We start from the raw sequence: 24,511 nt of genomic DNA on the forward strand, positions 1-24,511 counted from the left end.
GATGACAATCCCAATTGCATCCCAACCTGGACAATCAATGAACTGCCAGACACTGTGGTGGCCCCCTCCAGCCATATCTTGCTAGTAATAAGCAACCCAATTCCCACTTCCCCACTGCCTCAGTGGCTTCATTGTCCAAGTTCTTCCCACTCCTGAAACTCTGGGAATCTTAAGAATCAGGGACATGGAAAGTAAAAACAGATCCTCCTCTTGAAAATAAAAAAGTACAGGTAACTTTTGGGTTACTTTAATAATAATGATGTTAACTTAGGAGTTGAAGCATATCTTTGAATTGGGAAGATCTACCCAACCCAAATTTATCTTGATTTACCAAACTTAAGATAATTAAATTCAGACTGTAATGTAGAAAATGGGATAATTTTGTTTACTCTCTGACTATAGCAAGAAACACCCCCCCCCAAGCCATATCAATACATTATAAAAGAATAATGTCAGAGATCTGATTCTTAACTAGAGCTGAGGTTGATGATGTCATCAATTAAATCTGAACAAAATAAATTAAATGAGTTTGCATTGTAGTTTGGCATGAACCCCAAGCTCTCACCCTCTGAGAACTAAAGCAGGTAGGTGGTACAATGGATAGAGCAGTGGAACTGGAGTCAGGAAGATCTGGATTCAAATATGACCTCAGATACTAACTAGCTAGATAACCAGGGCATAGATAACTTAATCTCTATTTGCTCAGTTTCTTCATCTGTAAAATGGATGTTATAATAGTGCCTTTCTCCCAGGGTTGTTGTGAGGCTTAAATTATGAAGCTCTTAGTACAGTGCCTGGCACAGAGTAAGCACTATATAAATATAAGCTGTCATTGTTTTTTTTTTTTTTAAGTCAGAAAGACAAGTGTGTGTCCAGTCTCATCCATAAGTTAAATAGGAAGAGGGCTAGCTGAGATTATTTGAAGAGCCTAGAGCAAAGTTCCCTATTCTCTTCTGTAGGCATCATAGTATGCTGAAATTTTACCACTAGTAAAAGCTTTTCGGGTTTAAAAAGTTCCTGATTGAAATGTAAATATCAGTGAGGGCTACAGCAGGTTCTCTAGCCATTAAAACCAACTACATAGGAGTAACTATGATATAACTGAAACAGAGGTTATCAGTAAACACAATATGGGTCAGTTCTTAGAGACAGCAAGGTAAAAAGAAGTGACCTCTAGATACCTGGAGTCAGAAGACATGGGCTTGAATTCAGCTTCTGGGATTTACTATTTGTGTGACACCCCCTCATTCCACCTTCGCCCCTCCTAGCTCCCTTAATTTTTTTTTTTTACCTATCTGTGCCTTGGCTTCCTCTTCTATGATTTGAAAATAATTTTAATGGCACTTGCTACCAAACAGGGTGGTTATGAGGTCCACATGAGCACATAAGGAGCTTAATAAATTTTGCTTTATAACCCATAAAATGTTACATAAATAAGAGTTGTGTGAACAAGGCTAATTAACAATTATAATCATTAAGTTTAATTTAATAATAGAACAAATATCACAAGGCAATACAAAATGTCATAGGAGTTCAGAGGAAGAAAAGATTGCTTCAGGTTGGGTGGTTAGTGAGAACTTCTCAGAAAATGTGAGATTTGGATAGGGCAAAGGGAAGGAAAGGGGTGTTCTGGATTGAGAGTGCATAGGCAGAAAAATATGGGGCATTTAGGTAGGTAATAATATGAGTTAGCTAGTTTGGGCAGGGTGTAGGGTTTATGTGAGGAAATAGATCAATTCTCTGATGTTTGAGTGGGGAGTTGGAGCCAGGTCCCAAAAGGCTTTGAATGACAGCCTAAGGAACTAAGGATTTATCATCAGAATTCCTTTTTTGTTTTGTTGGTAGGCCTAGACCCTTTACCCAGAGCTTGTGTTTTACTGAGAACCATGCTAATGATCCTGATCCAAAATTTTTCTGTCATCTTAAAACTGTATTTTGTAGGCTGTTGGAAATGCCAAGACCACACGAAATGATAACAGCAGTCGGTTTGGAAAATATACAGAAATCAGCTTTGATAAAAGGAATCAAATTATAGGAGCCAACATGAGAACTTATCTTTTGGAGAAATCCAGAGTTGTCTTCCAAGTAAGGAAAAGAACCTCCATTAAATTTTTTTTATAAGATTTTTTTTTATTTTTATTTATTTATTTTAACCCTTAACTTCTGTATATTGACTTATAGCTGGAAGAGTGGTAAGGGTAGGCAATGGGGGTCAAGTGACTTGCCCAGGGTCACACAGCTGGGAAGTGTCTGAGGCCGGATTTGAACCTAGGACCTCCCGTCTCTAGGGCTGGCTCTCAATCCACTGAGCTACCCAGCTGCCCCCCCTCCATTAAATTTTAATTCTTTTCAAATGTTCATATTTACTTAATGATTAGGGGGAGATGTACATCTTCACTGGCAGGCAGAATATAGCTTTGCAATTTGTTATCTGTGGTAACAAAGATTTTTAATATAGGATGGCAAATGGGTGGAATTTCAGTGGATATAGACTCTTAAAATGTTATTGCTTCCTAACTTCCTCATTTCTTTATTCCTACGGAGTTTTAAAATGAGCTTTTTTATTATGTTGGAGGGGTGGGAAACCTGATTGAAGCTGACACAATTATCATTATGATTTTCATTGCAATATTGATGTTAGGAATAAAATTTATATTTGATCCTGAGGATGAGGTAATTTTTTTTTCATAGACAAGTCTTTTAGTCAACATAAGTGGAGAAAATATTCATGGTTTGGGAAGGTAATAAGAAATCAATCAAATCTCAACAAGTGTAAGTTATGCTATTCCCATTTCACATAGTCCTTTCCTTTCAAAATAATAACTTTTTTTCTTTTAAAATTCCTTTAGCGGGCAGCTGGTGGCTCTGTGGATTGAGAGCCAGGGCTAGAAACAGGAGGTCCTGGGTTCAAATATGACTTCAGATATTTTCTGTGTTACTCTGGGCAAGTCACTTAAGCCCTATTGCTAGCCCTTTGTGCTCATCTGCCTTAGAACCAATACATAGTATAAGGTTCTAAGACAGAAGGTAAAGGTTTAAAAAAAAAAGTCCTCTATCTTTGGTTATTATGTTGCTGTCTGTTGGAGAAAGAACTTATTTTAAAAAAGGAGACTGCTGGGAAACTGGCTTAACAGAGACAAATGGTTCATAACTTACTAGCATTTCAGCACAGCAAATAGGAATCCTAGAGTGCCAAAATCCACTTGAGATGTAAAGGACTCTCTAGTTAAGAATCAAATTCCTGACATTCTTCACTTGTAAAATACTGATACGGTTTTCTGTTGGTTTTTCTCTCTCTTTCTTTCCACAGTCAGAGAATGAACGCAATTACCACATTTTTTATCAACTTTGTGCCTCAGCACTACAGCCTGAATTTAAACACCTTAAATTAGGTATGTCATAGTAGATGGAAGGAGCTCTGCAACTTGAGGGGTGTTCTTTAAATTTTAAGTTATCTTCCTTGGTATGAGAGTAACATAAGAATTTCCTAAACTTTTTTTTTCCTTGTCTTAGATTGATACTAAGTATCAATTCCAGGGCAGAAAAGAGGCAAGGGCTAGGCAATTGGGGTTAAGTGACTTGCCCAGGGTCACACAACTAGAAAGTATCCAAAGTCAGATTTAGGCCAAGGACCCCCAGTTTCCAGGCTCTCTATCCATTGAACCACCCAGCTGTCCCTCCCTAAACTTTTTTAAAGAAGAGGTTCTGCCTTTCATTTCTGGAATTTTAAGGCTCTCCAGATTTGGAGGGGTGAGGAGTGGAGTTGACACTGAAGTCTCTGGGCCAATGGAGAATGAGTTGGTGATGGACTAGCAAGGTATAGAAGATAGGGGCATGGCAGTGTCTGCTAGTCTATTGATTGGCACCACTGGCATTTGAGAGTGGTCAGCTGCAAACCTGAAAGTAATGCCTTCTTTATGAAATCTCCTATAGAAGTAAGCTTTTCTTTATAACTAAAATTTATTCCTTTAACCATCAAAACTTCTTTTTAACAAAGTTTTTTTAACTGAGCCTTTCTAAAATGTTACATACCTTCTTAAATTTTTCTTGATGAGTCAGAGTTATTATTCTGATCATCGATTATATCATACTATTATGACATTACTCAAGGGACTTCAGGTGTGTAGGAATGTCAACCACTACATAAAATGGCCTGAGACTTTGGGCTTTTATACTTCTGTCTTCCCTGATATTACCTGGCTCCCCCACCCCTTCCATGTTTCTAAACTATTTTTATTGGGAAGAATTGAACGTTGCTGGAAGTTCCAAAAAAGTGAAGGTTATTATTATATGTCATTTGTAACATGTTATACACAATTCAATTCAATTAAAAAAACATTTAAAAAAAAACCTCCCATGTACAAGACATTATAATGGGGGTAAAAAGAAAAAAATGCAAAGCTATCCCTTATTTTAAGAAGTTTACAGATTGCTGACCTTTCAGAGTGTCTGTGTGTAATATTTAAATAGTTATGTAATTAGATTTTAGTGTGTCTCTAGGGCACATCACAAAAGTTTTCTTCCCACTAAAAGGCCTTTCTAACCTAGCTTTGGGTTCTTAGACTTGTGTCAAATAACCGCTATTTCCAGTATACCATCTAATTATGTATTCATGATCTGGCAACAATTTTCAGGACCTCAGAGAGTTAATGAGGCTGGAATTGACCTTCTAGCACAGGGCCAAACATATGAAATTCAGTCAAAAATATTGAATAAATGAACTAACCTCAAATTCATGAATATATTAAAGTTTTGTTTTCTTCTCTTAGTGAGTGCAGAAGAATTTAATTATACAAAAATGGGAGGGAATACCATAATTGAAGGAGTGAATGACAGAGCAGACATGATAGAGACACAGAAGACATTCACAATGCTAGGTAAGTGAAGAGATTCTATGCATATGGTTATTTTCTCAGAGTGAACAAGTGTAGAAATTTCATGTCTGCTGGTAAATGTGAATAAATATTCATTTTATGACAAACAGTTCCTAAATTATTCTTGAGAAATCCTATCACAATTGAACCAAAGTAGAGATTGATCCATATTTTCTATTACCTCCCTATCACATTTTCCCCCTCCATTTCTTCCTTTCTTTAATTTAATTGAAATAGTAAGGGGCTTTGGTGGAATAATGCTTGAGCCTATTCTCAGGCTTTTAGTCAAATAAATGATTGCCCAGTTACAGAGAATCAGAGATAACCACTAAAGCTCTCCCTGACTATTATAGAGCTGGCTGACTCTTGCCTTTAATGTTTTGCCTTTTATGGGTGGCAGCATTCATTTTGTTAGTTTAGGGTTTTGGTGTGTATTTTTCCAATCACATTATGGCTCACATTTTACCTATGCTTCTCTTTATGTCCCTTTCCTGTCACAAACGATAGTCATTCATTCATGCAGGTCCTTAATTGTACTATTAGAAGTTAAGAGGGGCAGTTGGGTAGCATAGTGGATAAAAGAGCCAAACCTAGAGTTGGAGAGGACCTAGGTTCAAATCTGGCCTCTGACTTATTCTAGTTGTGTGACCCTGGGCAAGTCATTTAACTATGATTGCCTAGTCTTTGCCACTCTTCTGACTCAGAACTGATATTAAGACAGAAGGGTTAAAAAAGAAAAAGCAGTGAAGAGAAAAAAGGTACATCAATGTACCTGTTGCAAGCATCTTCTCTCAATATCCACAATCCCTCAAGATTAAAGCTCAACTCTCTCATCAAGCAAGCCAAAACCCAGGAGTTTTAGTTCCTCTGCCCAATCACTCCTTCAGAAAGTTGCTAAAGTATGCAAACTGGGGTTTTCCCATTCATAATTACAATCTTTTGAAACACAACTACGATGTTGTAAAATGACCAGAATCTGAGAATTTTCTGTTTGTGTTTCTCTAGACAACTTGGGCTTGGTCCTCATCAGCTGTTTGAACTGAGCACCAATTCCCTCATATAATCCCCCTCTCTTCTTGTGCATTTAATTGTGTACTTAATAACTTCTCTACCTTCATTTATGCTAGAAATGATATAGAGAGGGCATTTTAGTAGCATATAAATGGGCTAAATCTCTCCATTGCCTCCAAGTTCCTAGAGGGGATTAACACAATGGTTTCCCTAGACCCTATTTTTCCCCAAGTCTTTCTCTTATACATATTGAATTCAGACCCTCTTTTAAAATCCCCTTTCGTTTGACTTTTTCATCATTTGTCTTAGCTCAAAAGTTTTAGAAACTTACTCTTTGCCTAGGTGAGTCATACAATTTAAACATTTTAAAGTACAGTCATCTCTCATCAATCTTGGGAGTTACTTTCCAGAGATTCCCAGAATAGGTGAAAATCTGCGAAGTAGCAGCATTATATTTATTTTATTGCTTATATTTATGTTTAATATTATGTTAATTACTATATTATTATATGCTATTTATATGTTATACATACTATATTATTGGATTATATTATGTTATTCTATAAAATTATATTATACTTTTATATATCTTAAGGCTTTATAAACTCTTCCCACTTTCCTATAAACCTTTCCCACACTTATTAAACTACAGTCACTGAACCTATCAGCACTCAGGATACAGAACACAGCGCTGTGGTTGCTGGCCTTTCATTTCATCAGCCAATAGTGTGCCGTGATAAGTTTAACTCTACAAAACAGAATTAGATAGATATTTTTTAAAAAACCTGTGATAAATGAACCGGAGGGATGACTATACCTACCATGTACAAAAGTATTGTGCTAGGTACAATGGATACAAAGATAGCCTTTGATTTTGATAATTTTGCAATATAATGAAATAGGGAATGACAAGTATAAATATCTATGGTACAAGAGAGAAGTGAGATGAGTACAAAGAAAAGGTCCAAGCAACACACAGTGAGAAATTTAAGAAAGGAGAAATCATTTTCACTTAGGAGCAGGTGGATGGTTCAAGTCAGAATCTATGGAAGTTGTTTATGGAAGAGTCTGAATTGAGTCTTTTTTTTTTAACATTTATTAATATTTGTTTTTAACATGGTTACATGATTCATGCTCCTACTTTCCCCTTCCCCCCTCGCACCCCCCTGAATTGAGTCTTGAGAAAGTCAGTGACTTCATTTTATAGAAATGGAAATCAAAATCAATTCACAGATATTTGAGCATAATCATGCAGGTGGCTCAAGGTAAGGAAAAGGGACAGATTAGTTTCATTTGGGCTAGGATTTGGAAGATGTGAGAAGAGGATGGACAAGTAGAAATCAAATTAGGGAGGACCTTGAATGTCAGAATCATGAGTTTATATTTAAATGGTGAACCACTGGTGATTTTGGAGTAGAGGAGTAATATGATCATCATGGAGCATTATGATAATTTGGGTAGCAGTATGGAGTATGGGTGAGAGAAAAAATGGATTGGAGGCAGGAAGCCTATGTTTAGGAATTAGCTACAGTAGTCTTAATAAGAGGTAAGTTCAGTTGAACAAACATGTCACAGATATGATTATCTGGCTACTGTTGGTAATATTTGAAAGACTGAGGAAATTGGAAGAGATCCTCCAGGAGTAGAAGCAGACAAATACTTGTGTGTGTGTGTGTGCACACACACTCTCTCTCTCTATGTGTGTGTGTATATATACACACACACACATATACTCTATACATAAATATATACATATATGCATGTTTACACACATATGTATATGTACACACATCTATAGTTGTATGTACACACATACATCTATATGTGTATTTTTAAAGAGATGGTGTGAACAGAATATACATTATATAGGGTTGGTAAAGTTGACTTGAATTCCTAGCAAAGTTCTAGAATAGATCATTTAAAAAGTGATTATTGAATATATAGAAAAGAAAGCAATGATTACAAAGAATATAGTTTCCTCTAAACATGTTGTCATGCCAGACTAATCTTTTTTACTTTTATCATAGGATTATTAAACCAATAGATAATGGCAATTCTGTATATATAACTTATAAGATTTAGTAAAATATTTGATAAGGTATCATATTCTTATGGAAAAGGCAGAAAAAATTGGATGATAACATTACTGAATGGATTTAAACTTTCTCAGTGAATTTCTTGATTATTATTTTATCTCATGTAATTTTTAAAGTTTTTCTATAGTACATATATGAAAGCTAAATGGTCTCCTTCTAAGCAGCCATCTTGGTTGGAGGTCAGTCACAGGTAACTTTGGAGAGAACAAATTCAGTTGAAAGATAAAGTTGGAAGCCAGACTGCAGAGAGTTTAGAATGCAGTGAGAGGAGAGAAAATGGAGACACTGTTTGGACAGCCATAGGACAATACATAGAGGGATGGTAAGAGCAAATGAGGATTTTTTAAGGATGATAAAAACCATGGGCTTATTAATAGGAAACAGAGAAAAGGAGCCAACACATACAGAAAGACTGAACATCAGAGAGTAGAGATGATGTTGGTAGCAATTTACTGTAGAATTTGGAAAATTATGGAATCAAGGGTGCTTTTAAATGAAATTTTCTTTGGCAAGGAGAAAGGCTTTCTCTTCATCTGAGCCTAGAATGAAAGAAGAGACAGTAGAGGAAGACATCTGAATGACGAGACGAGGAAGAAAGAAATGGGAGGTTATGGCAAATTATTTTAATTTTTTGTTGAAATGTGAGTTTTTAGTAGAGATTCTTTTTACATAAGGGTTGGACTAGAGGGTGCTGAGCCCCTTCTGACACTAAAGTTTTATTCCTACATTTTTGACCAGTTCTTCCCTGTTGTGTAGTATGTTAGAATATACCATATCCATCCACTATGTAAAACTCATCAACAACACTTTTCTGAATGTTCTCCAATTTCACAACTATTCTTTTGATTCTACAGAAACTATATTTGTTCGGGTTGTTATTAATTTCTTTATTTGCATATGGAACTTCATCATTTAAAAAAATTCTGTATTTAATCATCACCAAATAAGATGAACATTTCCAATATAGAATATAACAGAAAGAGGATTTTGTGTGAAACTGCAAATCTATATTGTGAATAGTGTGCTTTTCTTTTTAAGCATATAATAAATTTAACCTGTTATTTTTAAGGTTGTCTTGCTTGTCTGTGTTCCTTACTGACTTTTGTTCTGTTCAATTCTCACTATATTTTTAAATGCTTTCGACTTTTCTTACCTTTTCTTTTTGATTTTGCTAATCCCATTGGGTGCCTCCCCCCAACCAATTGAAAGAAAAATATGCACAGTGAAGCAAAACATGGCAACCATATCCAAAAATGTACGTCTTATTCTGCACTTTCAATTCATCAGAAGGCAGGTAGCATGCTTCATCACTGATTCTTTGGGATCCTGCATGCTCTTATTGCCAGAGTGCTTAAGTCTTTCAAAATTGTTTTCTATATTGTTTGATATTATTACGAAAATTGTTCTCCTGGTCACTCTGTATCAATTTATATGTCTTCCCCAGCTTGTCTGAAATCATCCCTTTGTCATTTCTTACAGTTCAATTATATTCCATAATGTTAATATGCCATATCTGTCTAGCATTCATCATCTGTTAGATGATTCTTTTTAATTTCCATGTTTTTGGCACCGCAAAGGAGCTGCCATAAATACCTTTCTATATACAGATCCTTTCTGATTTCTTAAAAAAACAACTTTATAATTATGCCTTTTGTTTTTACATGATAGTCATTGGCGGAAATACTTCCATTCTATCCCCACCTCCCCAAATTGAACCTTCCTTGTTAACCAAAATAAGTAAATAAAAACATCCAATTAAGTGACCACCTCTGTCACTGTATTCAACATTCTGTACTGGTGATCACTCTTTCCACCAAGAGAGGAAAGGTCTTTTTTTTATTATCTGCTTTCTAGCAATTTAGTAATTTTTAGTTAACTTGGGGTTTGACTTCCCTTTAATGACCTTTTCATTTCCATTGCCATATTAATATGAATGTTTTCCTTCTGGTTTTGCTTATTGATCTCTGCATTGGTTCAAATAAATCTTAACATGTTTCTCGGAATTCCATCTATCTGTTGTTTCTTACTGAACAAATACTAGTCCATTGCATTGGTGTGCCACATTTTGATCAGTTATTCCCCAGTTGACAGCCATTTACTTTATTTTCAGTTCATTGCTACCATGAAAAATCCTGCTAAATGACTTTTTTCTCATGAAAAAATTAAAGAGTATTATGACTTCATACTGAGCTTCTTTGTCCTCTACTTAAGTACTACTTATTGTATTCTACACATCTACTTATTGCGATGGATTACAGTTATTCCTGACATCCTGGAATTCCAGGATACAACACTTGCCTGACAAACCTCTTAGCACATTCCTCAGATATCTCTCATGGAGACTTCCTTGCAATAAAAGCTCTTAGAACCTTATTCTTCAGCTCTGCACCTTATTCATGTGTACCAACTGTTATACATTGGACACTTTACTGAAAAGATACATGTAAATGTCATTTCTATAAATTTAATAATGTATTGAAATCCCTAGGTAGGACTCACTGTGTTTAAAGAAATCCAACTATTTATTAATGCCTATTTACATGCTAAGGGGGAAGCTACATAGCACTTTGGATAGAGTACTGGGTCTGGAGTTAGGAAAACTCATCTCCCTGAATTCAAATCCAGCTTCAGACACTTACCAGCTGTGTGACCCTGGGCAAGTCACTTAACCCTGTTAGCCTCAATGATCTCACCTGTAGAAGGAAACGGCAAACCATTCCAGTATCTTTGCAAAGAAAACCCCAAATGAGATCACAAAATCAGACATGAGTGAAAAGACTGAACAAAAACAATATGCTAGGCACAATGTTAAATGCAAAGAAAGGCAAAAGATAGTACCTGCCCTTTAAGAAATGACAGTTTAAGGGCAGAGAAAAAACTTTATATAAACTGGAAATAATCTCAGAGGGAAGGTAGTACTGAGAAAGGCTTCTTGTAGAAGATGAGAACTTTAACTGAGACTTGAAGGAAGCCAGGAAAGCAGAAAGTGAGGATGAGGAGGGAGACAATTCCAGACATGGTGGACAACCAGTGACAATGCTCAGAGTTGGGAGATGGAGAGTTGTATATGAGAAACAGCAAGGAGGCCAGTGTCTCTATAGCAAAAAGGATGTGTCCATGGCCCATTAAGGTGTAAGAAGACTTAGAAAGACTTGAAAAGAGCCAGGTTATGGAAAGCTTTAAAAGCTAATTAGAAGAGCAGCTAGGTGGCTTGGGGATTAGAGATCCAGGTTTGGAGAATGAAAGTCATGGGTTAAAATCTGACCTCAGACACTTCCTAATTGTGTGACTCTGGTAAAAAAAAAAAAATCATTTGCCTTTTTCCTATGTTATATTTTCATATATTAAGTTTGCTTAAGAAATAGGGTACAACACAAAAATTGTTGTGTCTGTTCCATTTGCTTTCCTCATACAAACCCTACAGTAGTTTATCTTTAAGATATCTTAAATGACATATCCTATTATCAATTCAAAATAAGGATGATCCAGTGATTGCCAAAGTGAGTGCTACCACCCCCTGGTGGGTGCTGCAGCGATCCAGGGAAGTGGTGATGGCCATGGGTGCATTTATCTTTCCTATTAATTGCTATTAAAATTTAAAAAAATTAATTTCCAGGGGGCTAAGAAATATTTTTTCTGGAAAGGGGGTGGTAGGTCAAAAAAGTTTGGGAACCACTGCTTTAAACAAAACTTGTTAATTTCCTTCCCACCTTTCCTTATAAATTTCTTTTCTTCTTCCATTCTTTATCCTTTCTCTCTTTCTCATTCATTCCTTCCTTCATTTTGTTTTTATTTTCTATTTTCTTTCCGTCTCTTCTCTCTCCCCGCTTCTTTCTCTTATTTCCTCTCTCCCTTCCTTCTATCCTCCAATCTCATCCAGGCCAGTGGTTATTCACATGCCTGGTCCCAGTACTGATAATCATGGGAGTTTTGGTGGACTCCCATTTCTGACCTGAGCTGATTCACCCCTTCTTAGGCAACCTGGTGACCCCCTGCTCTGAGGGCTCACCATATTGATGCCACAGTTATTACAGACATTTGATTCAACTGCTTCACTACAGCTCAGAATTCCCGAGTTTAAGGAATTTCCTAGCCTCAGTTTCTTTGGTAGCAGTAATTATATATATATATATAGGTGCCCTTTCACCTGATCACAATTTTTCCTAGCACAGTGAACACCCTTTTGCTCAGCTCCCTAGTATCCTTAAAGAAATAATGACTAGCTCCTGTATTTTTTTTTTCTATATTCCAGAATTGTTGGTGACAGAAGTTTTTACCCTTTTCTTTATAAAAAATTCCTAAAGTCCAGGGTCCATGCAGTTTTACAGCCTTTGTGTAGTTTCTGGCAATTTTTTACCTGAACTTTTGTAACCTTATGCTAACTAGAGTCCCTCCTTATGAGCTGTTCAGGCCACTGTGATGTTAAGAGATACAAAATAGGGTACAACACAAAAGAGATACAAAAGACCCTGGAACCCCACTAGTTTATGCTTTATTGACCTGCTTGCATTAACAAATGAGTATAAAATATAGGGGGAAATACTTGGAAAAATTCTAAACAAATATGAGGATATAATAATAATAATTGGCCCATTTCAGGTCGTTCTTCTCAGACATACAGGGCTGGAGGAAAGGGAATCACAATTATCATTCTACCTAGTTGCAAATATGAAGTTCCTCTTAATTCATTCATACCAATGTATTATCTCTTACAGGTATTTATATTATAAAAACTTTTTAATTCTCTAAGGAAATTACCTCCTACTAAATATATTTTAGGTAGTCGAGGAGTGATGAAGGAAAGTACAAGGTTTTTGAGGAGAGAGGAAAAGCAAGAAAATCTTCTTAACCCAAGGTCCATGGATACTAAAGGAGTCTATGAACTTGGATGAGAAAAAATATATATACCTTTATTTTCATTGACAAAATTGAATTTAACATTTCCTTCAATTGTTTAAAAATCTGATTCTGAGAAGGGGTTCATAGACTTCACTGACCTGTGAAGAATGGAGGTATATGATGCAAAAAAGTAGGAGCCCTTGGTATCAAAATAAATTTGTTTTAGTCATTTTAGATTCGCTGGGGATAGTAACTTTGACAAGATTCTAAGAAATCTGGGCTAGCCTCTCCATTTCTTTTCTTTTAATTCAAATTTATCCCCTCTGATAGGCTTATGTTAAAACTCCTAGATGTTGATGTTCCAAAGTAAGCCTTATTATGCGTTTTCTTCTCACCTGAGCTACCACATCTAACCTGGGTTGCCTTCAACCCTAATATGGAAATTATGTTCTTGTCTCCAAGGCAAAATATTTCTGCTTAGAAATTCTGTTGCTTAACCTCGTTAGGTATCCAGAACATCAGCAAAGAATAGAGGATAGCTAGAGGGATGGGAACATGAAAAGTGAGGTACAACACAGGGAATTTCAGCTCTGAGGCATGAGCAAAGCACAGGGAAATTCTGCATTGCCCTCTTGGGAAACAGGAAAAACCTAGATCTATTTCCTGAGTTGCTTGTTTCCATCCCTCTTATCTGTCATACGTAGCAAGCTTAAAACAAACAAACATTCTTGCTTACCTTATGTTTTAGAATTGATAATAAGTATGAGTTCCAAGGCAGAAGAAAGGTGAGGGCTAGGCAACTGGAGTTAAGTGACTTGTCCCGGGTCACACAGCTAGGAAATGTCTAAAGTTAGATTTGAACACAGGATCTCCAGTTTCCAGGCCTGGAGTTCTCTATCCTACTGAACAACTGAACTGTCCCATAGGAAATTTCTTAAGGGCAGATGTCCTGTTGACATTTCAAACTGGCCATGTCCAAAACAGATTTTATTATCCTCTCTCCTGCCCATCCAAATTCTCCCCTCTTCACAGCTTTTTTGTTACTTTTGAAGAACTACCATTTTCCTAATTTCCCAGGCTCACAACCAATGTGTCATCCTTGGCTTCTCACTTATACTCACCTCCACATATCTTATCAGTTTCCCAAGCAATCTTTTTTTTTCCCCAAGCAGTCTTGAAGATGGTATGTTGCTGAACCATTCTTGATCTGTATTATCAAAGAGGTTGGTCTACATCAGAATTTTTGGATCTCAGGACCCCTTTTCAGTCTTAAAAATTAATAGGAGCTTCTATTGATGTAAAATCTATCTATTGATATTTGATGTATTAGAAAGCAAAAATGATACAATTTTAAAATATATTAATTTATCAAAGATAACAGTAGATCCATTTCATGTTAACATGAATAGCATTTTAGTAGGGAAAATAGCTGTATTTTCCAAAACAAAAATAATTTGTGAGAAGAGTTATTTTACTTTTTTTTGCAAATCTCTTTAATGTCTGTTTTGCTTAATAGAAGACAGCTGGATTTTCATACTTGTTTCTGCATTCAATCTGTTGTGATATATAGTTTTGGTTGAAGTATATGAAGAAAAGCTGGCCTCATACAGATATGTAGTGGGGAAAGGGAATATATTAATAGGGTAAATGTCTTAATATAGTTTTGACCTCATGGACCACCTCAAAGAGTTTTAGGGACTGCCAGGGGTCTGCAGCCCATACATTGAGAACTATTGATGTATACCACTTAAATCAGAAGAACAAATTTTGAAAATAACATTATTTCACAATAATTGCTTTGTTCTTTCACTGATTGCTGTAAGTTGATAGTAAATGGATTTGGTTTGCTTCTTGATTTGATTGATGTCATCTGTCACTAGGCTTATTTCTACCTACTGGTTAAAATCTTCCTTTTCTTTAGCTTTCTATTCTGCTCCAGGGATGTTCCCTTTCATTCACATTGTAATCAACCCAGAGAAAGCTGTGTGAGCAGGACTCTGATAAAAATCTATTGCTCTTTGGAGTGCTCTGGTCTAGCTGGCTTCACATTTCTTTTTATCCCTTCATTGATAATTGTCACTGATAGCATCCCTTGCTCTTGAGGAAGAAGACTTTGGAATTTAGGGTTTAAGTTACTCTGTTATAATGTGATTCCTTGGTTCTCAGGATGGCTTGGACTCAGGTCAAGCTAACATTGCTTTTCACAAACTCTTTTCCAAGCTAATGGCAGCTTAGTTACTGAGAATTTGAGGTCTTTTTTTTTCTTTTATTCTACAGCTGCATTATTCTGAATTTGTTGGTCTTAGAGGGTCTTTGTTTTGTTTGTTCTTGCAAACAAAACTGCCCATCTAAGTTCATATCATAAGCCAGCTTCTTTGTAACAGCCCTAGGCGGTGGGGTAGATGGAATTGGTTGGAATTGTATAGCTGAGGAAATGGAGGGGCACAAAAGACTTATTTGGGCTATGAGTCAGACTTCGTGTTAGTGGTAGAGCAGGAAGAAGAGTTCTTAGCCTTGAATTTCCAGCTTATTGTCCATCACTTGACTCATACTGCCTGCCTTTCATTTTAATAGATCTGTGTTTTATTTTAGTCACCTGTGTCAATTGTTCTCATGAAGAATTGGCACTCCACTAAAAAGGAACAAGGGAATGAAACAAGCATTTATTAAGAAACCACTATGTGCCAGACACCATGCTAAGTGCTTTACAAATATTTTGCCATTCTGTCCTCACAATAACCATGGGAGGTAGGTGCTCTTACATTTTACAGCTGAGTAAACTGAGGCAGACAGAGATTACCAGGATCATGAAGGTAAGTATCTGAGACCAGATTTGAACTTAATTCTTCATCATTCCAAGACTCTAGCCACTGCAACACTTAGCTGCCTCTCAAATAGTAATTGGCCGGTTTTCATTAAAAACAAAGTCATACTTTCATTAGATTTGCCCATCTCATTGGTGCAGGTATTCCCTCTAGTAGTGTAAATCATAAACCATATATGTCTTATCTGTCTTCTTGTGTATTCTTGAGAAGTTCTATCCAGTGTTTTGGAGATGTTCCTCTAGGGCTTCTATTATTTCATGATTACCCTCAACAGAGTAAATTTATTGCTGTTATTACATGATTAATCCACCTCCTTTTCTAATTTACATTTCCTTTATGGCATCCCTTAAACCAGTTCTTGGGCCTAAGGCATTGGCAAAATGCTGCTTCTCACTTAAGCCCACTATATTCTTCTTGCCATTGCCATATGTATTCCCTCTAGTAGTGTAAATCATAATCCATATATGTTGTGCCTCAAGAGAATGTCCTAATAATTCACATCAGAAGAAAAAAAGCAGGATTTTTAAAATGCCTATGATTGGGGCAACTAGGTGGCTCAGTAGATATAACACCAGGCCTGGAGTCTCTCCCTTTTTTTAGGTTATGCTTGAGGGAAATTATCCTCCATTTCAATGTGGTTCACTTGTCCCAGCTATTTATTAAAAGTTCTATATGATATTTTTAATGGCTTTCTTTTTCCTTTCATTCTTAATTGGAAGGGAGAAAGAAAGAAGATACATTTTTGATTATTTAAATATATATATATAATTTCATTTAAAATGTGCTAACATGATAGCTACTGTTTGTTGGAGTTTACTTCTGTGAATGCCTCTGGAAATATAGACAATGATCTGATTGAGCCTAGCTGTTTCTGTGCCATTGTAATCTGTGTTACTTAAGTAAGGAATGACTCTTCTGCCCCTGGGAATGTCTAACCTCTCTCTGAAGCCAGTAATCCTGCATTGATGATTATCCAGTGAACTGAGAATAAGATCTTGACACTTTAACTTATTTCCAGCTGTTCCAACTTCACTTATGTGTCACATGTTATCAGACACAGAAAAAATGGGACAGCTTTAGTTATTTTTTAGCTATGTAATGTGCCACTCTTCTGCACAACTGATTTGACTTACAGAAACCTAAATAAAGAAAACAGTGAACTAGATTTGCTTTCTGGACCCATTACTTTTTGAGAGTTCTATTAGGCTCAGTAATACTCCATCACTCTGATGTTGCTATTCAGTTATTTTTTAGTCACATTCGGTTCATTATGACCTGACTTGGGGTTGTCTTAGCTCAGTTGTTTGCCTTTTCTAGCTCATTTTACAGATGAGGAAACTGAGGCATGCAGTATAAAATGATTTGCCCAGTCACACAGCTAGAAAGTGTGAAGCTAGATTTGAACTCAGATCTTCTTGACTCCTGGTCCAACATGCTATTCATTGCACCATCTGTCTGCCTCTCATGTTGTTGAAGTATCCTAAATGAATTAATTCCTTCCTCCCTTCTTTCCCTCCCTCTCAACTCCAACCATTTGTGTCTACCTTATTCCTAGGCAATGACTTAGTTACTGAAGCAAAGAGAACCAAATATTTTTTAATTTTTTTGACTTTGATTCATTTCCTTTTCCAGGTCTGAAGGAGGATTTTCAAATGGATGTGTTTAAGATCCTGGCAGCTATCCTTCATCTTGGCAATGTGCAGGTCACCGCAGTGAGCAATGAGAGGTCCTCAGTGAGAGTAAGAAATGTATTTGTTAAAGAGCTACTTATTAGCCTTTCTGCTGCTACTGTGTATGCTGAGTTCCATTAGAAAATTGCTTTATGTTGGCTCCAAGCAGGTGCTTCTGTGCTCCTTTAAAGAAATCAGAAGTTGAACCTCTTTAAGAGAGTGGTTTAACAGGAATTAGACAGTGGAAAAGATAAAGAATCCTGTTTGCTAGTAATCTTCATACATTTTTTAGCTGGATTGTTGGTGATAACAATAGAGGGAAAAGTTATTTCTATAGAATTGGCTAAAACCCACCAATGTTACTTTGCCATTTATCCCAGCAAACATTGAAGGAATCAATTATTTGCACAGTGTTTGTTATCCATCAACTGTTCACATTTAGGTAGCATTGGAGACTTTTTTTTCTTAACTAAACAAATTAATGCATAAATCTCTTATACAGATATAATAATGTCTCTGGAAATATAAAACCCAGTAAACATGTTGAGACCAGGAACTGCTCTCTTTTTGTCTTTGTCCCCCTATCACTTAGCACATTGCCTTGCTCATAATAAGTGCTTAAATGTCTGTTAAGCTGAATTAAATTGAACTGAAGGTGGGACTATTTGTCTTTGTACATCTTTCAATATCATTTATTCTGTTACATGTATATTTTTGGTACCTTTTTCAGTGCCAAAGCACAAGGCAGTTAGGTGGTGTAATCAATAGGGTTCTGGGCCTGGAATAAGGAAGACAAGATCAAATCCAGCCCCAGACACTAGTTGTGGGACCCTGGGCAAATCATTTAACTTGTTGGCCTCATTTCTTCATTTGTAAAATGAGGATATCAATAGCTTCTATGCTTCCCCTTCAGGGTTGTTCTGAGGATAAATGAGTTAGCTATAAAATTCTTTGCAAACCTTAAGGTACTATATAAATGCCATCAGTTGATGATGATGAAGATGATGAAGAACTTAATACCCTGAGGCAAGGGTTAGCAGGATTTGTTGAGTTTTTCCTTTCAGCACAGCTACATGTGCCTTTTTTCAACTTCTGTTTACTTACTCCTAGTTCTTCTGAGGTCAGTGTGTCTGATCCCTCATCCAATCAACGTAATAGCCTGTCAGGTACTTAAAAAAACTTATTATGGCCTCGCCTATGTCTTCTTTTTCTTCATGAAAAGTTTCCCTAAATTCCTTCACCTCATATTCTATATAACAGAATCTCAAGACTCTTCACCATGCTGGTTGAGAGAGAATTTCTCTCTTGCTGAGGGTCACACAGTTAATAAACGTTCAAGGGCAAATCTTCCTGAGTTCCAACTAGTTACCTCCTGCCACCTCTAGAGATCTTCAAGCAATGGTTGGATGACCACCTGTTGGAAATGTGATATAGAGATTTCTTGTTCAACTCTGAATTGAGACTAAATAACCTCATGGGTCCTGTGACTAAATAAGCAAAGAAGACCCTTTCAGCTCTAAAATGCTAGGATTTTACAATTTGTATACTCTATCATGCCTTGCACTTAATTGTTGCTCAGCAATATTTGTTGACTGACCATGCCAGGCGAGTCTCCAACTAACTAGGTATGAGCAAACATCTCACACTGGCAGTCAGGGAAAACAGGAGGCTGTTATGGGGGAAGGTCTGATGTAAGGGGAACACTATATCAGAAAAAGATTGCTCTATGGTTGGGAACTACTCATTAACTAGTGTGTCTGGACCAATGTGGCTATCAATATTTTCAAGAACTTTAGGGAAATGATGTGCTAAAGATATTTCTGTGTCTTCACCCACTGGTTAAATTATTTGGCTCTAAACAAAACAGTTCACATACTAGAGAGGCAAGAACCCAGAATGCCATTCTCCCAGATTACTTAATTTTTCCCACTTTTGTCCACTGCAATAGTGCATGAAGTGCTCTGAAAGCAGTATTTCAACTTCACATTCTTCCTTCTCATGCCAGAACCTCCCTCTTAACATCATATCCTCAAGTCCTTTTTTTTTTCCCCATGTACCTTTTATTGTCAATCCTACCCCTTCTTTCCTTTGCTGATTAGTAGAAAAATAATTAGGGGAAGAAGGAAATGAGAGAAGAGGAAGTAACTTGTGAAAGGGAAAGAGAAAAGGTTTAGAGAATGGGTCCGGGTATGTGTTGGACCAATAGACCTCTAAGGGTCCTTCTAACTGCAATTCCCTGTGTATTGTGAGAGCACTGAGACAGGTAGTCAAGTCAAGGAAGTATTTTCATTTTCAAGCTGGCTTATATGATTCTATTTTTCCTTTTAAAGGAGGATGACAGCCATCTGAATATATTTTGTGAACTCCTAGATGTGGACAGTGGCAGTATGGCTCAGTGGCTATGTAACCGCAAAATTATCACTACCTCAGAGACTGTGATAAAACCCATGACCAAACTTCAATCTCTAAATGCCAGGGATGCTTTGGCCAAAAAGATCTATGCTCACTTGTTTGACTTCATTGTGGAAAGGATTAACAGAGCGTTGCAGTTTTCAGGCAAGAAACATACTTTCATTGGAGTTTTGGACATTTATGGGTAAGAAAATTCCTAATGATCCAAATCTTCCTGGCTTAAGGAACTGGGTGCTTTATTTATTTAAGAGAACTCTTCTTTGTTTTCTCTTCATTAGAACAAAGAATGTAAGATCATAGGATTTGTACCAAAAATTTAATCTAGTCCAATGGTTCTCAAACTATTTGATCTCAGGACTCCTTTAAACCCTTAAAAAAAGTAGTAAAGATCCCCAAAGAGAAATGAGGGTCATTTCTCTTGATATTTACAATATTAGAAATTAAACATCTTAGTGATATTATACAAGTAGTTTCAACCTTGTAGATTCCATGAAAAGGTCTGAGGTACTACCAGGGATCCCTAGATCATACTTTGGGATCCACTAATCTAGTCCACATCTATTTTATGGACGAGGAAACTGAGTTGCAGAGTGGTTTACTTGCCCACATTCACATAGTAAGAGGCAGAGTCCGGTTCCGAGCCCAGGTCCTCTGACTCCATTCCCAGTGTTCTTTCTACCATATCATGCGGCTTGTTTATACATGTGTGTTTGCATAATGTAGTTTTCTATGTAAGAGAAAGCTTTCTCATGCCTGGATACTGCTCAGTTGTTTAAAGAAAAGTATTCTTCATTGTTGGCTTTCTCTAAGACAAACATTTGGGTTGTTGCCAAGGCAGACAATTAATTTTTCAAAGACAGGAGATCATGTGTTTGAGTTGTGTTTTTTTTTTTCTCTCTCTCAACCCAGTTTTGCAAATCACATGTCTGATTCGTGGCCAAAGAATGTTAGTTTAATTGTGGACAAGAGCAAAAACAAGGCAGAGAGAATACAGGAATGTGTTTCTTCTGAAAATCTAGGCCTATTGGCTTTGTTTTTCTTTTTCTCTTTTCCTAATGGGGAGGAGGGGGGAGGAGAGGAGTTAGAGATAGTGTAACAGCAACAAAAAAGAAAGAAAGTAAAGGAAGGAGGATCTTTGAGGCAACTTTTTTTTCCCTAATGGAGAGAAAAGAAGGAAGGCCAGTACAGTAGGATAGATTTGAAAATTATCTATATTGGACACCTACAGTTTCAAGTACAAACCATTTTTTCTGTTCTTTGTATTTGCAAAATCCCATTCTATTTGATGTTTGAGATCAGAATACAATGTTTTTTAACCCAGCCATGTCTGTCCATTCTCTTCCCAGAACAAATTCTGTTGGTTTGCTTTTTTTAATGAATGATGCATAGATTATATTCCATCAAGGTTATTTGAGATTACTACACCTGCATCTCTGCCTTAATGGGCAAAGAATTAACTAAAAAATTCCCCAAAAGATGTTCCCCTTCTCCCTATCTTTTTCCACCTTTCATATAGAATGAGTTAGCTCTTAAAGAGTCATGTGTTTTCTTCAAAGCAAATATATTGGGTGGGGAAGGGACAAGAAAGGAGCCAGCCAAAGGTAAAATTTCTGTGGAAATTCTGTTGATCATACATTCAGTCCTATATCCGTTTCCATCTCACATTCCATAACCAGCTTTTCCCATGTGTTTATTTAGATGCTAATTAATTCAAAATCATGCTTTCAGGTAGGTTTCTAAGTTTTGAATTAATGTTGCTTCATATTTAAAATAAAGAACTCAGTATTAGTTCAACATAAATAGTCCAACAATTTAAATAAACTATTTAGGCAATAAAAGTTTGTTATGTGCCAGGTACTTTTCTTAGTGCTAAGATTACAGAGACAAAAACAGAATGGGTGCTGTTCCCAAGGAGCTTACATTTTATTAGCCAAAGTAATAGTATTCGCTAAAGAGATAGAGAATGTATACAGACTGGACCTATGATTTCTTTGGTATGGTGAACTCTGAGGTAACAAAACTCCATTAAGAATCTTGGTGATGAGGAAGATATCCTCAATAGAAATGGACATTTTTAAGAATAAAATTTCTAAGCTTTTTAAAAAATGAGAGCAACAGTTTTGTACTTTAGTTATACAAATTGCACTAAATGAGATGACCAGAACATGTTCCTATGATGCTAAATTTGTATAAATTATTCTCATATTTTAGTTTTACCCTTGACCTCATATAACATTACTACCTCCCTGGCTATACATGCTCTTCAAAAGATGGAAGGCTTGAACTCAGCGTTTAAAGCAAGGGAGTTTTAAATAAAAGAGGTATTATGTAGTTGTGTGACTGTGAGAATGTCATTCCTACTCTCTGGGCTTCAGTATTTTTTCTGAAAATTGGCAAGTTATACTAATTGACCATTATAGTCTCTTCTAATCATTAAGTTCTGTGAGTAAAAATTAGAATCAGTCGAATTTGAAGACCATCACTTATAAGATATCTTTCAGTAAAGAATAATGGATGTGGAAACTTCCCTAAGACCAATAAGTGGGGACAGCTAGGTAGCTCAGTGGATTGAGACCCAGGCCTAGAGATGGGAGGTCCTAGGTTCAAATCCAGCCTCAGACACTTCCCAGCTGTGTGACCCTGGGCAAGTCACTTGACCCCCATTGCCCACCCTTTCCACTCTTCCACCTAGGAGCCAATACACAGAAGTTAAGGGTTTAAAAAAAAGACCAATAAGTGCAACATAAATCTTATTATATAGTATGTATATTTGTGCATATACACATACATATATTATATGTTTCTATATAATTGTAATATTTTACAGTATATATATACAGGATGTTCCAAAAGTATTGGGGAATTTTTAGACTATTAAGGTTTTAAACTACCTTCATACTTTTGGGACACCCTATATAGTTTGAGTTTAAACTAACTGTGATCTGACACTGAGACTAGGGACAGCCCAAACTACCACATCCCATTCTCATTCATAAAGTGGTTCAGAACATCAACAGACACCATGAAATCAATTCAACTATTCTAGAAATCTCTATATTTTTGGCTGAACTGGGCTTGATTTAGGCTCCCCAAAACAGTTCCTAACCAGTTTGGATCATCTAGACTTGTGTTGCCTAAGGCAATTTCAAGCTCCCCCTGATTGGCATGTGTCAAACTTGATCCATCTGTCCTATCTGATTTTTAAATGAATTTGAGCAGATACGGAGCTGTCTTGCTTTCTTTTCCTTTGTTACCATTTAAACCTGTCATAGAGCTATTTAAAATTTCATTTGTCTTAATTTATGGGGAGAAAATTTAAAAATAGAAATATTGGGCCGTATTTTAATCCTCTATGTCTCACTTTTATGCCCCAACAACATACAGCTAGGTGGCACAATAAATATAATTGGGGGTTTGGTGAAGAGAGTTCTGAACTTGGAGTCCAATAAACAAGCTCAAATCCTACCTTATATGTGTATGAGTTATATAACTCTGGGCAAGTTATTTTTACCTCTTTAGCCTCAGTTTCCTCATCTATAAAATGAGAATTGTAATAGCACCTATTTCATAGGACTTATGTGAGGACCAAATGAGATAACTTATGTAAAGGATTGCAAAATTCTAGCTATGTATATTTGTGCATATACACATACATATATTATATGTTTCGCACCATCATTATCATCAACATAAAGTGGAGATGATCCTGGGTTCTTAAAGTCTATGATAGCATAGCATAGTCTCTAGCATATTCTATGCTGAAAATTTTTCACATACATTCTCAGTGTTAGGCTATGACTATTGCCTGAATACAGCTAAGTACAGAAAGATTTAAAACCAGTCAAGTATCACTAACCAGGTGAGGAAGTCATTATGTATGGCAGCCTATAGAGGAAAATAAGATTTTTAAATATTTAAGTTGAGTATATGGTTTAGACACCATTCTTTTTCCTTGCTTTCCTAAATGGGAAAAAAGATAACTTATGAATAATGAATTTCTATATATTTTTATATAATTATACATTATATATCCTGCTATTTAAAATCTGTTTCAGTTTTGAAACCTTTGATGTGAACAGCTTTGAACAGTTTTGCATCAATTATGCTAATGAGAAACTGCAGCAACAATTTAACCTGGTACGTAACTTTTTTTTTCATCTTTCTAAAATCGAGTCTCAGCACTGTGCATGTGTTTGGAAGGGGAGAAGTATGTACAACAGAGAGGTAAGGCTCACAAATTCCCCAAGATTCCCCAGGAATCTTCTGAACTGTCCAATAAATTTCCCCTCCCAGGATAATTTATTTTTCTTCTATTGGGTGACCATGTGCTGAGATATTATGCCATCTTATGGCCACGTCTGGGAACTGAGCCTTCCCTGCTTCCCATTGTCTTAGAAGAAAGCGTGATAAAAATCTTACCCTGGAGAATTTGGGCAGTGTTCCTACCCATAGTCAGTACCCAGGAGTGAAGGGAGTGTACTGACCCCCACCCCAATACACACACACATACACACACACACACACACACACACACACACACACACACACACACACACACACACNCCCCCACCCCCACACACACACACACACACACACACACACACACACACACACACACACTATGGTCTCTTGGAAAGGAGACTGTACTCTATTGCCAGAGTGTTTGAGAAGAGAAAGAGCTAGCTAGGTTCAGTTATGAGAGATGCCCTTTGTTGTACTTGTCGTAAGCCAGAAGGGGGAAAGTTCAGTTTGCACAGCTGAATTTTATGCCTATATTATTTTTG

At 36.5% G+C, this 24,511-nt stretch overlaps 1 protein-coding gene across 1 annotated transcript in view; it reads left to right on the forward strand.

Annotated features, from left to right (window-relative positions):
* The window catches only part of MYO5C (myosin VC), a 142,649-nt gene that overhangs the window by 41,022 nt on the left and 77,116 nt on the right, over window positions 1-24,511 (forward strand). Inside the window, exons 7-12 of the mRNA XM_044660046.1 lie at window positions 1,942-2,085; window positions 3,311-3,392; window positions 4,770-4,877; window positions 17,278-17,384; window positions 19,646-19,911; window positions 23,783-23,864. Of these exons, the coding sequence (XP_044515981.1) occupies window positions 1,942-2,085; window positions 3,311-3,392; window positions 4,770-4,877; window positions 17,278-17,384; window positions 19,646-19,911; window positions 23,783-23,864 (789 nt within the window). The remainder of the gene's footprint in view (window positions 1-1,941; window positions 2,086-3,310; window positions 3,393-4,769; window positions 4,878-17,277; window positions 17,385-19,645; window positions 19,912-23,782; window positions 23,865-24,511) is intronic.

The sequence above is a fragment of the Gracilinanus agilis genome, chromosome 2 (assembly GCF_016433145.1).
Source record: "Gracilinanus agilis isolate LMUSP501 chromosome 2, AgileGrace, whole genome shotgun sequence".
Taxonomy (NCBI): domain Eukaryota; kingdom Metazoa; phylum Chordata; class Mammalia; order Didelphimorphia; family Didelphidae; genus Gracilinanus; species Gracilinanus agilis.